At 35.8% G+C, this 16663-nt stretch overlaps 1 protein-coding gene across 2 annotated transcripts in view; it reads left to right on the forward strand.

Annotated features, from left to right (window-relative positions):
* TMEM131 (transmembrane protein 131) overlaps positions 1-16663 on the forward strand; it is a 97197-nt gene that overhangs the window by 56407 nt on the left and 24127 nt on the right. For both annotated transcript variants that reach the window (XM_080575492.1, XM_080575493.1), the window contains exons 12-25: positions 1971-2079; positions 4469-4577; positions 4935-5088; positions 5191-5361; positions 5702-5812; positions 5899-6033; positions 6484-6588; positions 7760-7846; positions 12932-13084; positions 13227-13302; positions 13400-13517; positions 15415-15553; positions 15696-15805; positions 16168-16234. In XM_080575492.1, the coding sequence (XP_080431618.1) occupies positions 1971-2079; positions 4469-4577; positions 4935-5088; positions 5191-5361; positions 5702-5812; positions 5899-6033; positions 6484-6588; positions 7760-7846; positions 12932-13084; positions 13227-13302; positions 13400-13517; positions 15415-15553; positions 15696-15805; positions 16168-16234 (1644 nt within the window). The remainder of the gene's footprint in view (positions 1-1970; positions 2080-4468; positions 4578-4934; positions 5089-5190; positions 5362-5701; positions 5813-5898; positions 6034-6483; positions 6589-7759; positions 7847-12931; positions 13085-13226; positions 13303-13399; positions 13518-15414; positions 15554-15695; positions 15806-16167; positions 16235-16663) is intronic.

The raw sequence follows: 16663 nt of genomic DNA on the forward strand, positions 1-16663 counted from the left end.
AGTTGGAAGGATTCTTAAGGAAGTTTGTTTTTTCCCTTAGTTGTCTTAATGTTGTATTTCTGTTTATAGTATCATGGAATCACAGAATGGTTTGGGTTGGAAGGGACCTTAAAGATCACCCGGTTCCAACCCCCCTGCCATGGGCAGGGACACCTCCCACCAGACCAGGTTGCCCAAAGCCCCATCCAGTCTGGCCTTGAGCACCTCCAGGGATGGGGCATCCACAGCTTCTTTGGGCAACCTGTTCTACTGCCTCACCACTGTCGAAGTAAAAAACTTCTTCCTAATATCTAATCTAAATCTACCCTCTTTTGTAGCATGTAGTCAAGCAGCAAGACAGAAATGTGGCTGATAAAGCTAAGATTTTTTTGACAAAACAGTGCTAAATTCCTTCCTTAACTAAATTCATTAGCTGTGGACATTTTGAGTAAATCCATCTAGGTTTGTTGTATTTGTGACTTTAAGAAATAAACCTCTGAAACGGGTCGTTTTTCTTACAATAGGCTCTCCTTTTGAGTATTTTTGTGTTTGATTTGCCAAATGAAATCAGCATCCTTTTAAACTTTAATAACTCAAAAACCAGCCATTTGTATGAAAAAAGCTGCTATAAATGGTTCTTCTTTGAGCCATGCAAAAATTATGAACTTGACTGTGGCTTCAATTTTGTCTGCTTTTAAGTTTTTTTAAAGATACCTCAAGATCTCAGTTTTGTAATATGGATTTCATTAAAAAGAAATTGTGATATTTATAAGTCAACTCATGACAAGAGGTATCAAATATCCGCACCATGCATATGCAGGTGGTTGACAAAGGTCAGTGCTGTAAATCCAAAATACAAAATCTTTTAGTTGAGCTAACAGATTATTCATTAGCTACAGGAGCAGCGCAGCTTGTTTCCTTTAAGGGTCATGTGTTAGTTATATAACGTAGCAGAAGTTAATTATGTATGCAAAATTTTATGACTTTAATTTACAATTGAGAACAGTTTAACTGGAAGAACTGTAACTGGCATGTAGCACTAGCTTTCTGCCTTTCTCCTCTCTGAGCAAGAAGGGCTCAGCTGCTGATGAAGCAGGTGCTAAACCTCTGCAGCATAGCATAAGGTAAACCAGCACTCATTTCACTTTCCTTAGTGCGGTGTCTTGTAATTTGCGGTAGCTTAGCAGCTGCTACATGAGCAGCTGAGCTGTTCTTACAGCAGAAGACGGCAGCTGGGGAGGAGGAATCATGGCAGCCATCCCAATTTTATGCAAAATAAGAATAAGAGCATTTAAGTACTTTGTACCCAGTTTCTATCTATGGAATCTAGATAAAGTTTGCTAGCAATCAGTATAGACTCTTCAGATATTGGTACTCAAAATCTATAATCCTGTTGCAGCCCAATTCACCTTTTCGATTTAGTTTAAAACAGTAATTCTCAGTTACAAAAGGCAATCTTGTAAAATTTTTCTTATAAAGTGAACATCGTCTCAGACTTACAGAACTATTCGCTGTACGGATTTTTTTATTCCTGTGGCAGCTTTGCAGACTTAGCATGGGATCAGAGACAAGCTGAATGTATCACCAGGAATTACACAAGTCAGCTAACAGCTTTGTTAATGAATGAAGCAGAAACAAATAGGCTGTAGCTATTGTACCCTGCGGCATTAAGAATAAAAAATAAATCTTAATTTTAAAATATATATATTTTTTGTTTCATCTGTGTGTTTCTGGCTATACTGTCACTTTACCCAGTTTTCCCAAGGAGAATTCTCTTTTGCCCACTTTCCTGAATGGTGACTGAGTAATTTCAGGACCTGAAAAAAATAATCTAAAGCCTCGTGTAATTCTGCTTTGTTATAGAGAAGACAGACCTGTAGTAACTCTGCAAAAACTATTTGCAGTTGTATCACTTTGAAAGATACTTGAAGGCTACACTGTGTTAACAATGATAAATTTAAAGATGCTTCATATTTTGATTCTTTTTGCAGAGTGTTAGACCTACACCACAGAATGAAGCTATAACAGTACATTTCAAGCCAGTTACGTTGAAAGCCTCTGAAAGTAAATATACCAAAGTTGCAAGTATTAGCTTTGATGGTAAGTACTGCTTCTCTCCTCTTAGAACTTGTCAAATGCTTCTTACACTTCCTGAAACTTCATGAATTGTTTTCCAGTCTCTTAAGAAAATGGTAATTGTTGTTTCGAGGAGGAAATGGAATTTACCTATCTGGAAAATTTTACATCTTTACATCTCCTCCAACACCATGTATTTGAGAAGGGTCATTTCTGAAATCACAATTGGTCAGTAACTTAGACTGATAGCTAACTAATAGAAGAACAGGAATTCCTAAGCAATCTTATACGTGCGTAGTTTAAAAAAAAAAAAAATTGAACATCAGATTGTATTTAACATAAGTGGCATTCTTATGTTAGGACACCCTTTTTAAAAAAGTATTATTAACCTATTACAATGCTTATTTATGCATTTTTTGGAGAAATCCTAACAAACCAAGACACATTCCTCACAGTAATGTAAATTAAAGGAGAGTATATCCCTTAGATTACCCTTCAAGCTTCACAAAGTTTAAAGAAGAATCCAAAATACTGTTCCACCCTCCCCCCATAAATATTGTAATGTCCACAGAAATAGGGCTCTGTCATGCGCTTGAGCATCTTACTTTAGCTAGCTTTATTTGTTGTCTTGAATTCATATTAAAGAAAAAGGCAGGTGAGGGTGGCAAAACCTTTCACTGTTACCTTTCCTACAAAGATATGTATCTTGATACTGACTTTCATTTACATCTTTATGAAAGAAGTGCTGGTTTATTTCCCTCCTATGTAGTGTGACTGTAAATATTATGCTGACATTTTATAGAAAGGTACCTCCATTTTCATTAGAAATTTTAATCAACTGTCAGAATGCTGTTGACCTATTCAGATGTTACTGCATTAAGATACTAGTCAGTGCTGTAAGTCTCTCAGCCTGGATTGCTTAAAAATGGAATTGTGTAGTTGCAGTGTTTTTCAGGTAGACATAATTTCAGAATTTGTATGCATAGAAAGGATTTATTTATCATTTTTGATTAGTACTTCAGAGTTTGAATAGCTTACAGTTTATTAGATGAGTTAAATATGTCTTAGCCTATAAATATTAAATTCTGAAATAGCTGAGCTCTGCCAACCTGAGGTGGTGTAATATGTCCAGATTTTGAAGCTGGAAGAAATTGTTGTATGAGGACATACTGACCAACACATGGTAGATTTTGAAAGGATTGGTAGGTGGAAAAAAAAATCCAGTCAAACTGCTTACTATGTGTAAGGGATTGACTTGGTGAATCATTTTCAGTGAAGCTGCCTGCTATAAATATTTGCTCTTTCAGCTGTCCTACTATATGCAGGGGCTTTAGGGGCTGGCAATTTCTACTAACCAGTATTTGAATTCATTGACTTTTTTGGTGGTGTTGCCATCAGGATAACATTGCTTGTTCTGTGATACTGGAAGAGACCTGTCAGTTTTGTTCTTGGCACTTGTGTGGTCTGGGTTCTTGCATGGATTCTGATCCTATTTCTATCCCTGTGTTCCTGGTCCAAGGTTCTGCTCGACTGGTAGTTGTAAATACAGAGCCTAGCCATAAGTTTCTGTTCTGTTAGTGTAGAGAGAGAGATCCATACTGTAAGTGGGGAATTTGGCTCATCTAGGATCTGAACTATCTTCTGGACATGTTTGTTTGTTTGATGGGAACAACAAGGCTTCCATAAAGTACATAACTGTTGTGGTTTAAACCAGCAGGCTCATGGGTTGAGTTTACTATGACAGGAAATGAAGGGAAAATAATGATTAAAACCAATTTTTTTATATATATATGTGTGTGTGTGTGTGTGTATATATATATATATATATACACACACACACACACAAAACAAATGATGGTTAGTGCAATTGCTAACTACTTGCTGACCAATGCCCAGCCAGTACTTGAGCTGCTGAGCCCCAGCCAATTTCCCCCAGCTTTTATTGCTGAGCATGTGGTACGGGATATCCCTTTGGTCAGCCTGGGCCAGCTGTCCTGGCTATGTCCCCTCCCAGCTCCTGGTGCACCCCCAGCCTCCTGGCTGGCAGGGCAGCACGAGAAAGTGAAGTCTTTGGCTCTGTGTAAGCACTGCTCTGCAATAACTGAAACATCGGGGTGTTACCAACATTATTCTCATGCTATATCCAAAACACAGCACCATACCAACTAATAGGAAGAAAATTAACTCTGTCCCAGATGAAGCCAGGCCAATAACTTAGCTATGTCAGCGAACTGGTATAAGGGGGATGAATTCAGATCTTTTACTTCCAAGACTCACTCCATGTCAGATGCTTATTGGAACTTCATGAAGATCCATTTTCCTCTTCTGTGGTACTTTCTCTGGGCTAGCCCTTTGCTTTTATTTTTTCACTCATGCTAATCTAACCTGATGGTTGGCTTATATTCTTTTACAGCATCAAAAGCAAAAAAGGCATCACAGTCTTCTGGGAAAATAACTGTTAAAGCAAAAGAGAAAAGCTACTCCAAACTTGAAATTCCATATCAAGCAGAAGTATTGGATGGGTAAGTTTACAGTTGAACATTGTTCAAAAACTAAATGCTGGTATAGAAGGTAAAATCAGCCTTTTTGGGGAGTGAGGGGATATAGAGAGGTGGTACCTATGTTTTCTATATCTGGAGCTAATTTAGAACTACAATTACTGGTAAAATTTTCTGTTTTTACACTAATAGATGAGGTAGTCTCAGTAACGCACAAACTGGTTTGAAGGCTTGGATTCAAAGTGACCTGCATGAGTTGTTTTTCAGAGTAGCTGAAGACTAGATGAGATGTTAGAAATTTTTCCAGATTTTCCATATGTATTTGAAAAATATATATTTGAGGAAAGTCTTCATTTTTTTCATGCTGTTTTCTTTTAATAGGTACTTAGGATTTGATCATGCTGCTACACTCTTCCACATCCGCGACAGTGCTTCTGAGTCCGTGGAAAGACCAATCTATTTAACAAACACATTCAATTTTGCAGTCCTTATACATGATGTTGTGTTACCAGAAGAAGCAAAACCAATGTTTAAAGTGAGTCTTGTTTCAGTGGAACATTTTTACCTAGTAGTAAATGTTTAAGCATGCTGCACTTTGTTGAATTTTAACTTTGATCTTCATTCTTCACTGATCTAGGTCCAGAACTTCAGCAAACCTGTCTTAATTCCACCTAATGAATCCAGATATATTTTTACACTTCATTTTATGCCTTCCACATCATCTGTTCACATAGATAACAATATTTTACTTATCACCAATGCTTCTAAATTTCACCTACCTGTCCGAGCATACACAGGATTTTTAGATGTAAGTATTTTCATTTTTTAGCTATTCCAGTCTACTTAGAGGCAGACTTCATGGGACTTCCTTTATTCTGCTTCTATGGGAGGATGGCTTTTTTAAAATTTTAACAGATTTTACAGATATGGAAAATGTCACCCACTTCACCAGATTTGTCCTTAAACAACTTCTGTTACTGCTAAAAAAATTTTGTTCCCTCTAGTTACACGTAGAAGATGTATAGACTTTTGAGGTTATCACAGTATTGCTTCCTGCATTTGACTTATTAATTTGTTAATGAGCTTAGTAGAATTTGAGCATATTTTATATTTAACATATGCTAAAACACCTTTATCAATCTTTCTAGTACTTTGTACTGCCTCCAAAAACTGAGGAACGATTTATAGATTTTGGCATATTGAGTGCAACAGAAGCTACCAGCATTTTATTTGCAGTCATCAACAGCAATCCGATAGAGGTAAGGATGGGTTTATTTTTAGCTTGCCTTTTAAAAATTTTACATTGGTCTTGTTACTGAAAGAGTACCTTTTTGTTCTTTTTAAGCTGGCTATAAAAAGTTGGCATATTATAGGGGATGGTTTGGCCATAGAACTCCTAACAACTGAAAAGGGCAACAGAACAACAGTAATCGCAAACCACCATGAACTACAAAATGCTACTGCATCTGATCAGTCTTCAGTAAGTAATCCTTTGAATCTATTGCTTAAAGCTAGATTTTGGAGGGGAATAAAAAAGTGCAATTTTTTTTATAATTTAATTTTAGCAAGGGATAGGGAGAATAAGAATTATTACATAAGAATTATTCAGTAAGATATAGCATGTAAACTTTTAAAAATTATTATTAATATATTCCAAGTAATAGTGTTACTTTCGGGTTGGTAAGAATTTGAAAGGGGAATTTCAGAAAGTTATCTCCGTAAACTCAATGATGCTTATCATTAGGGAAGAGTGGAATTTATCAGCACAAGAAATACTTGTCTGAATTTTTATTTTTACCACTGTAAGCTGTTTCAATTGGATTTTGATTCAGTTCAAGGAAATCGGGGATTGTTGGATGTGTTTCTTAGTGAAATTTCTTTTTGTTTTTAATGAAATACAATGGATGACTCTCTTTTCTGCCATTTACAGGTGATACTAACATCAGGTTATTATGCTGTGTTTAGAGTAAAATTAACAGCAAAAGAACTTGAAGGAATTCATGATGGAGCTGTACAGATCACAACAGATTATGAGGTACATTTATTGTATACTCATGGGTGTTGTCCAAATGGAGTGTTCAATTTTTAAGTGTGAATTTCGAAGGGTTGTATTAATAGACAGATTGTAGTATCAGGGAGAAGCTGGGGCTGAAAGGGACATCTGGAGGTCAAGTTAACTCTGCAGGTTAACTCTTGCAGGGAACTACAGTAATGCTACTGTATATTCTCAAGGAACAAGAATGACTTACATTGAGCTTTTCAACCGGCTTTCAGGAATTTCCATTTAAGTCTCACCTGATGCTTTGTGATATGGGTTCTTGAGCATCAAGGCAAGAAAGTTCTGACATTAACACCTATAATTTACTTTTTAGTACGTTGTCAGTTACTGAAATTGAGCTATAACTTTGAAGGGATTTTGTCAAAACCCAATGTGAAAATTGCTTTGGAGAAACTGCAGTTTGCTGACAATTGATGAAACAGATCTTACACTGAAGGTAGTAAGGGAGAGAAGAACAAGTAGTTAATTCTGAATTTCATATGCCTTTCGTGTTAATTTTTTTTTGCAGAAGAGAAAGCTTCCAATACATAATAGAAACTGAGATTTTGAACTTTTTTTATATGTCCACATATGTATGTGACTCCAGTTTTAGAGCCTGAAGTCTTCTATTTCTTTTTTTTTCCTAGAAGTTATTCTACTTCTATTGCTAGCTTTAACCATCCACAGTAAGGATCTTATTGCTGGACCTTCTACGCTCCCTTTTCGAAGTCTACTTCTATCTTGGTCTTATGTCTTATCATGACTTCTAATGTTCTTGGGGAAATTTAGTATATTCTTTTCCCTCATAGTAATTCATTTTAAATGTCATCCTGCTGCTTTTCAAGAGAGTGAGCTCCACTCAGGTGCGACCTGTGTAATGCCCCATTGGAGAGCTTTTATTTTAACTTTGCTTTTGTGTTCCATGTAGAATGATGCTAAGTATGACTGAGCAAAGGTGTGCTCCCTGACAGTATGAAATGACTGTTTCAAATATGATGTTGAAATCTTGATCTGTGTTTCCATGTTTTAAAGGTGTTTATAGCCTAGGCTACATTAATTGTAAAATTTCAGGTTTTGCTACTCTGTGCAATTTATGTGGAAGAGATGTTTGAAAGCTGAAATTAACATGTTTTTTCCTCAACTTACCTTGTTCTTTTTTTTCTTCCAGATTTTAACTATACCAGTGAAGGCAGTGATTGCTGTAGGCTCACTTACTTGCTCCCCCAAACATGTTTTTCTTCCACCTTCTTTTCCGGTAAGATAGATCACAGCATTAAATATTTTCTTATTGTATTTTTTATTTTTATTTATCTGTCTTTTCAAGAGAGATCTCTGTCTTGAATTGTTAAATGTCAAATTACTGGAGAGATTCGTTTTTATTTATATGATTGTGTTTGTCACTTTTTCCCCCTGATGTCCCAAGCATGAATTATCCCTATTTCTCCTCTACTGAGCACTTGAATGAGATCTTAGAATACTGTTACGATACCAAAACTGATTCTTTGCAACTTCATTCTAAAGTTACTGTGGTTACTGTGTGTATTAGCATGAAGACTAAGAGATAAAATTGCATAAAGACACTTTCCAGATTTCTGAAGTGTAATGCCAAAGAGCAAAGTTAGCTAATGAACTGAAGTTTCAGTGTAAGAAATCCTTGGTCTCTGTGGAAGCATTATTGTATTGTTTCCACACTGAAAGTAGATATCTTTGAAGGTACGTGATGGAGTACAGGAACAGGAAAGCAAGAAAGCTCTGAGGGTCTACAACTCTCGGCAAAAGTATCTAGAGGCTGTTTTCATCCCTGCTCCTGCAGTAGTGGTTATTGAGTGAGTGCTGAAGGCAGTGTCTTTGCTCAGGGTTACAGACTTGCACACCAAGCTATTAACCAGATAAAACCTTTCTCTTATGGGGCATTCAACATCACCGTAGAAGCATGGGGAATTGAGTTATGTTGACTTTGCAATTGGTATTTCATTGAAGTCAGAGCTTCATGTGGCTTTATAATGAATAGGGAACATACTATGATGGAAAATCATAGGGAGAGATTGAAAACCGAAAAAAAAGTAGCAAAAGGAGTTAGGGACAGCAGGATGGAAATACTATTCAGGCAATTTTCTGAAATAGTAAAACTACATTAAATGTATTTTGAAAAAGCAGCAATGCAAAAAAGGGATAGTTCTCCAGTGTTTTTGCTGTGACTACTGTGCAGCTTTAGGAAAAAAATAAAGACTTGACAGTGTGTTATGACAGAATAACAAAACACCATCCCTCCTATAGAATCATAGAATATCCCGAGTTGGAAGGGACCCAGAAGGATCATCTAGTCCAACTCTTGGCACTGCACAGGTCTGCCCAAAGTTTAGACCATGTGACTATATAGTATATATAGTCTGAATATATTCTGAATCTGAGAGGTTTGTACCTTTAATTTGTATTTTGTTACCCATTCCAGTAAGCAGTCAGTGGTGAGTTGTCTTTTGCAGGTCACTTTGAGATCAACATCTTATAGACAGCACCTTCCTGAACAGACTGGTCACATCTACACTGTACAAATACTTGAAGCAATGTCTGGCTTGGTGCCTATTTGACAGGTGTCTCTTGTATACCACTCAGATGACTTGTGTATGTGAACACATTCTGTTTCATGCTTAGTTTAGCTTAGAGGCATATGTTTCAGGGCTGCCTTCAGTATGTAACCCCACTGTCACAGCACCGTATTTAGTCAGGACAATTTTTTTCCCATCTTTTCTTGGTTTCAGATAAGGGTATGGATCTCCTCTGACCCTTTTTTAATTCTTCGGGGGCCAGAGCATTTTTACAATATTTTAAGGTTCTTACTATTTCTTTTTTTTGATAGTAATGGCACTTGCCTTCCTTCTTCCTCCTAAGAAGCTCCTCTTGGATTGTATTTAGGGCTGCAAACATTCCTGCATTTTCAGCCCACAATTATTCCTTGTCATTTTGTAACCATTGATCCCATGTCATCCCTGTACTTGAGTTTAATTAGTTCCCTCCCCTCTTTTTTAGCACTTGACATTGGTATAGAGCAGTGCTTCTGCTGGGGCTTCCTGTTGGTAGTTGTTTTTTATTTAAAAAGCCATGAGGTAGGGTTTGTGTTTTGTTTTTTTATCTTACTTTACAGGCTGTGCATTTCCCTGCTCATCATTCTGATCTTTCATCTTTAGCAGTCTCTTTTCTTAATGAGTGATTGCAATTGTACATTGTCATCTGAGTAAGGTTTTACCACACTCTTAAAAGTCTTAATTATCTCTAGTGAGGATACCTCAGGTAATGCATATTGGTGGAAATGGTTTTGTTTCTTTGTCTGTCCTGTATAGTCTTAATCTGTTGTGGGATCCATGACAAGATACAGGCCTTCATCCCCTCTACCTGCTTTGTCTTTTCAAACAGGGAGGTTCTAGATTCACAACCTTATATTTGCAATTATTGAATTCAATCTACTTTCCCTACTCAAGTTCAGTAGGTCAATCTATATGCCATCTTGCTCTTCCTCCTATTCTGAAAATGCCTCTTAACTTTGTAAGATAAACTTTTCTCTTCCTACTTTTTGGTACCAAAGCAATTAATAAAAAATATTCCTAGACCAGTATCTACTAAACTTTAATAAACATGAGTTATTTCACCCTGATTTTTTTCATTCTTAGAACACTGCCTGTTCATTACGTCTTCTTCCAATAGCTCCTTAATACCTCTTGCTGATCTTACCACTTGTGTACTCTTAAATAGTACTTTTCAGCGCTATTTTATCGAGTGCTTTACTTCATGTTCAGTAGATAAATGATCACTTTTTGAAAAAGTAACGCAATAGGGCTCATCAGGGGAAGACAGGCTAAGCAGCAGGACTTCAGTAAATTGTCGCTACGTTTGTCCCATTATCCAATCCATCTCTTTCACAAATTGTTCTAAAGTCTGTTGTTACTCTCAAGGTCAAACAGTCATGCCTACAGTTGCAGGGATTATTTGTTACTTTTTATCTTTTATCTGTGTGTCCTGTTTTACAGTACAGCCTCACCATTCTCTGGATATTTATTGCACTGACTTTTCTATCTGTAACTTCATTCATCAGCTGCTCCATGAGTCTTTGATAAACAGAAATAACTTAATGGTTCATTTCCCTTTCACCATAGACTAAGCAATTTCTATATGCTGTATCCTAGTTTATATATCCTAATTCCTATCAAGGTCTTTGTCCCTCGAATACTGCAATAAACTATTCTGTTAAATTTGGAGTCATAAAGGAGTAATTTTCTAACTTTCTGTTTCATTCTTCTAACTAGGATGACTAAGTAACTTCTAGATGTATCTTAGATTTTCACAAGATGATTCATTCAGGGAGCCCTTGAGCTCCTACATTTTGTTTGAGAGTATAAATTCAGAGAGCATTATCACCTTTGACAGAATTCTAGGCTCTTTTCTGTGTTCAGGCCTCAAGCTTCTCAGAGCAGTTGGCTTCCCTGACTACTACTGTTAGTTGATCACTTAGTTCTTTTGATATTTGAAAACACTGAAAGCAGATTGAAATTAATCCAAAAAAAAGGCAAACTAAACTTGTGATCACTGAATTCATGATACTCTTGCATCTAGCTGTTCTCTAATGCTTCTATTACTTATGAAAATAAGCCTAAAATAGCATTAGTTCTTCTAGTTCCATCTTTTGGTAGAGAAATCTGACAGTTATAACATCCAGGAATAACTAGGTGCTACAATTTTAGCAACACTTACTTATCAATTCATACCTAGGATATAATTCTCCTGCAGCTGCCCAGTTCCCCGTGCTGCTGTCTCTAATTTTATTGTATCTGCACCTAAGTCCAGTTGCTGATATTCTGTAAAATTCCATCAGCAATAGGCTAATGGTGCATATAGGCCTTCTGAAGATCAGTGACTTGATTTAAACACCTTTGCTGTGCTGACTTCTGCTTTGTAAGGGCATTGTTAGTTTACAGAGCCACCTCTCAACTCTCTTCCCTGAACCAAAATTATCTTTGAGAAACTGTATGCTAAATATGTTATCTTTTAATATTTTTGTATTTACTGAGTGGTAAAGTCTTTCCTTGTCTGTTGTTTCACGTTTTAAAGCTGTGTAAGGGTCTCAGTATACTACTTTCTATTTGTTCTGCATTGCTTAATGAACCTTTATCTTGCCCAATTGGTGGAAGTTGGTTACTCATAGGATTCTGTAGATGGAGTTCAGGCATTGTCATTTCTACTTCCCATTCATTTTAACAGGACTATATTGTTTAGAGAAATATTCTTGTCTCATTTCTTTTTCAGTTGTTACCATCGAGACTGTTTTGCTATGTGATCATTTCCTCAGACAACAGTTAAATTTTGATCATGCAAAGTTCATCTTTTCATCTTCCCGCTTGACAAATTTATTTAAAAAACAAACAAAAACAACAACTGGAATATTGATTTAAGGGGAACATTAAAACCTGTTTGTTAGAAGATAGTCCTAGGCATTTAAATTTGCTTCTATTTGTTTTTTTTATGTAGGACTGAAAACCAGTCACCACTCTTGAGTAGCCTTTCACTTCTTTCATTTATTGTTTGCCATATACTTGTCAGGGCTGGTTTTGAGATAAGAGGAAAAATACGGTTACGGAATCAGTGACTTACAATTGAGATCACACTGGAGTGAGCTTTAAAAAGGGTACGGAGTATAGAGCTTGAACATTGCAATGATTCTGGTCATGACATACTATGAAACCTTACATGCTCTATCTAAAAGATAAAACAGTGTTGGCCTCAGAAGAAGGTTCAGGATGTAAAGGTGTGATGGGGAAAAAACATACACTGTTTTCCTTTTAAATGTTGTAGTTTAAGTGCCTAGTGTCTTAATGTCATTGGGAAGGGAAGGGAGGGTTATACTTGTGTTTTAAAATGGCCTCTCACCTGGAACGTTGATAATCTGCAGCTTCATTCGTCTGCTCTGTTAAGATAATTCCTAACTAGTAGTAACTATGTCCTAGATCTATTACAAGAAGCTTGTTTCTCTTCTGGGGGCTGAGAAAACCAAAATTTTCCTCCTCTGGCACTCTCTCAAAGCATGATTTGATTAAGCAGAACTGTTGTCCTAGTTCTCCAAAACCCTTAAGCTGTACTTCTTTAAAAAGAGATGAACTGTGTTTGAAAGCAGATGAAGGAAGAAGTCAAATTCACAGAAACCTACCTTAAAGTTACAAATGGCATTTTTAAGAAAGCACAGTTAAAATCTGAGTTTATTGCAGCTCTACTGTGGTCTTTGCCAGTCTACCTAAATATATATGCTAGGGAAGATGCTTGCCATGCAGCCTTTTTCATCCTTTCTTTTCTTTAGGGGAAAGTAGTTCACCAGAGCCTGAACATTATGAACTCCTTCTCTCAGAAAGTGAAAATACAACACATTCGCTCCCTGTCTGAAGATGTAAGGTTTTATTATAAGAGGCTAAGAAGTAATAAAGAAGATTTAGAGCCAGGAAAAAAATCAAAGGTTTGTTTTTTGCCTTATTTCTACAAGTTCACAAATTGTCTTTTGGTGTAAGTGTCCTGTGGTCAAATCTTATTCCTTCTTTCTTTGGTCATCAGATTTACTGTGCAGTTTCTTAATTGGTCTGATTTTACCTGTTTTGCAGATTGCAAATGTTTATTTTGATCCTGGTTTACAATGTGGGGATCGTTGTTATGTAGGATTGCCTTTTCTATCAAAATGTAAGTAACAGTCACCTTTTTAATGAAAATAAAAAACAATTGTTTCCTCCTTGCATTGATTTTACATGAAGGGTTTAAAAATGTTATGTTTTTAAAGCGGAATCTAAAGTTCAGCACAGCATATCAATGCAAGATGATGTGTGGGATTCTGACTGGGATTTGCACGAGAACTTATTCAAAGCATGGACAGAAATAAGAGAGAACTCAAGCCATAGGTAAGTGTTTTATGCCTGTTACTTCCTCAGATGTTAAATCACTAGATAATTCTGTTACATGTGATATTATAATATACAAGTTTATTTTTTATATATATATTGCGGTGCTCTATGAGAGAGGGTCAAGGAGTCACTTGGCCTTCTGTGCAAAACCTTAAAGAAAACATGTAAAAAGTTAAATATACTACTACTAATAATAATTTCCTCAAGTCAATCACAGCTTTAGAAGTTACTATTAACTGGAGCATGCTGCAGTTCTTTAAAACATGGCAACAGCAGGACAGTCTCTATTCTGCAAAACTTTCCTAAAAGAGATTATACTGTTTCTGTAGTATCTCTGCTTAATCTGTTTTAAAGTAGTAACCTCAATATCCCTTTAGGATTTCATAAGGTTTTCTATTGCTGCTATTCTGAGATCATTTAGGGAATTGTCAAATTGTCTGGTATTTCTCCTTGAGAGATGCTAAATAAAAAGTCATTAATCACTGCTATCTAATTTTTAGAAAACTCTGCAGGCTTCTATATACTTTTTAAATATCTGTTTTCTAATATGTAAAGCAATTAAGCTTCAAGAGATGTTAACTGTAACACCAAGTGTCTTTGATGGTGATAACATCTAGACTCGTTTCAAAAAAGTGTACATTTGCAGAAAAACAAAATGACTAACTAACTAGAGTAACAAAAACATACTTCCTTTATCACTTCTTTATTATAATGCTGATATATTAATAACTCATAAATAAATTTGACATAAACAGAATTCTCTACAGGAATGTTTTATCACCTAGAGTAAAAAGACAGTAAAGGAATATACTATCTAAAAACTACTTCTGACTAAGTTGCAATTCTAGTGAATGTATAATGCTTTTTAAAGAGCGTTAAAATCAACCCACTATCCAAGCAAAGGAGAAAATGCTCCTGAATACAGAGGGTTTCTGACTTGAGTATTTAGATTCTCTCCAAAATACTTCCCTCGGTTTGAAGTGTAGCGTTTGGTCTGTTTTGCTAACAGGAGAGCTCAGTGCTACTAGTCTTGTTTCAACTCATGGTGGAAAGCTTGTGGGGGACAGGAGTCAAGTCTGTTGTACAGGTTGGCTGACAGCAAAGGACTTCATTCACTTGTGAAAATAGTAGCTCACACCAAGTGGCTAATTCAGATTTCATGAAGATTTGTTAGATGGGAATATAGGCACATATTTCATTGTTTCCACTGCAGCTAACATGCATCAGATTTACTGTACTTTATGCTTGTACAGTTTGATGGATGCACAGTATGTTTTCTGGATAGTGGATATCTGAATGTTGTGTTAGAAACACACTGTAGTAGGGCTGATGTTTTTCCTTTCAGCTGTTTATACCTTTGCAAGTTGTCATAGTCAACCACTGTTAAATAATCTCTCTCAAACTTTTATTTCTGTTTAATGATCTGAATCTCAATCATATTCTCAAAACTTGTTTCTGCAAAAGTAAGAGCTAGGCATTTTCTCACAAACAATAAAATGTCTCACTGTCTAGAGAATATTGATGTAAGAAAAATAATGAAAGATTTGTGATACAGTACATAAGTCCTATTGTGTTTTCTGCCCATCTTTCTCCATAAATAGGCCCTAATAGAATTTAGAACGGATGGATGTTGACAACAATATTTAAATGGTGAACATCTTTAGAATTTTTCACTTGGTCTCCTAGAGCATATTTGGGGGGTTCTATTGCAGTTTTTAATAGCAGTAAATACGGGCAGAGCTTAATTTTGTTTGTGTACAAATGTGATATACTGTTTCTCAAACTAATACTGTTTTCAGGGTACTGTTAAGCACTCTGCTTTTTACAGGGTTGTTTTTATCAAGGCTTTTGCCATTTTACTCCTGTAAAGTAAGCTTTGTAACTATTTTTCCAGACTGAATGCTATATTTGAAGTTGACACAGACCTTCAGAAAGATGTCCGGTTGAAAATTACAGCAGAAATGACTTGGCCTTCCATACTAAGTTCACCACGCCAATTAAGCTTCCCACTCACCAATACAAACAGTTCATCAGTAAGTTATTTTGTTGGTAGTACCATTTTTAAAAATGTTTTTAATAGCTTCTAATAGCTTTTTAATAGCTTCTGCATTTTTAATAGCTTCTAATTACAGTTAATCAAAAGTAAGCTTTACAAAAAATTGTGTTTCTGATTAGGAAGAAGAAATTTTTCTAGAAAATCCAGCTGATGTTCCTGTGTATGTTCAGTTCCTTCCTGTAGCCCTGTATTCTAACCCATCCACATTTGTTGATAAAATGCTAGAACGGTAAGTATTGCCTTAGAGTGCATAGGGTATTTTCACTGTACAGCAAAATGCATTTTACAAAAAAATGCACACTGTGTTCATAGTTAGTGTTGTCCACTTCTAGAATTTGTATCATTAGTCCAGTTGGGAACTGAATCAGGGTGAATTCCCGTAGAATATATTTTTTGCTGAGTTAAAATAATGTTTACTTTTTTTCCTTAACTTGAGGAGGTGAGGGGGGAAATAAGGAAAGTCAGGTGATTCTGTCAGCTGCGTTTTGAGTCCTACCATAAGCTATTGATTTGTGCTAAAGCCTGTACTTAAGTATGTTGCTATCTTCAATTATCTGGGAAAGAAAAAAAAAAAACACTTATGTGTTTCAGGTTTAATTTGAGTAAACCAACTAATTTCAATCTGAGGACTCTAGAGTTCCAGGTCTTCAGAAATTGTGTAAGTATTTCACTACATTCTTTAGATACATTTTTTAATGTTTTAAGAAGAGTTCAGTCATACATGCATTGAATTTTAGAGGGGGGTGTGTGGAAAAACATGGTACTTCTATTGTATATTCTTACAGAAATGGGTAAAATATTTCTTCAAATATAACAGTTACATTTTAACTTTATATGCTTGTGTTAACAACACAATTGCACAAGTTGCAGGAAAACTACTGCTTTATCAATTCTCTTACTGATACAGGATTATTCAGTGTTGTGCTTGGTAGTTCTAAAATTAGCAAAGTACTGAGTTTTCCATTGCTTTGTTCTTCATGTTAAAGTATTTTTTTAGTATTTTGTGTACAACTTTAAATATGCATTTTTTTGTATAGAGTATGCCGCATCCTGAACACTTTTCTTATCCAATATATAGACACTTTCC

Source organism: Anser brachyrhynchus (assembly GCF_964034855.1).
Source record: "Anser brachyrhynchus genome assembly, chromosome: 1".
Classification (NCBI taxonomy): Eukaryota; Metazoa; Chordata; class Aves; order Anseriformes; family Anatidae; genus Anser; species Anser brachyrhynchus.